The following is a 476-nucleotide window of genomic DNA, read 5'->3' as shown; positions in this document are numbered from 1 at the left end:
GGAATAGGTTCTCTACCGATGTCGTCGGCCATGGCAAGTAAACCTTCTTCCATTAGCAACAGTTCAGCACCACAGTCTACACTAAATCCTATACCAGCTCGACCTGCGAGTTTTGGTACAACTCTAAGTTCACAGAGGTCCTCTCAGCCTGCAAGTCCTTTAACTAGCTGCACCACATCAGCAGACTCCAAGAGTGAAGCTGTTCAGGGCCCCAATTTACTCTGTTACTTCGGTGGAAGAGTTAGCTGATGCAAAGACCAAAGTTGTACAAATGCATCGATCAACTTCACCTCTGAGTAAGAGCCAAACTGTGGCTGAGAAAGGAGATCACTTGCAGAAGGAATTAGCTGTTGAACAGGCTTCGATAAGTGATAGCAGCGGAACTCAGATTCAAGTTAAGGACTTGAAAGAGAGTAAAAGTGGAGAAGGTGACTGTGCTGGGAGCCAAAGTGTGAGTGATAAACAATCGGTAACAG

At 46.0% G+C, this 476-nt stretch overlaps 1 protein-coding gene across 1 annotated transcript in view; it reads left to right on the top strand.

The window, feature by feature from the left end:
• Positions 1-249, top strand: part of LOC109823368 — a 22,628-nt gene extending 22,379 nt beyond the window's left edge. The window contains exon 6 of the mRNA XM_020389642.1: positions 1-249. This exon is cut by the window's left edge and continues 293 nt beyond it. Within this exon, the coding sequence (XP_020245231.1) occupies positions 1-249 (249 nt within the window).

Source organism: Asparagus officinalis, chromosome 9 (genome assembly GCF_001876935.1).
Source record: "Asparagus officinalis chromosome 9, Aspof.V1, whole genome shotgun sequence".
Classification (NCBI taxonomy): Eukaryota; Viridiplantae; Streptophyta; class Magnoliopsida; order Asparagales; family Asparagaceae; genus Asparagus; species Asparagus officinalis.
This window is presented reverse-complemented; position numbering and strand designations above follow the sequence as displayed.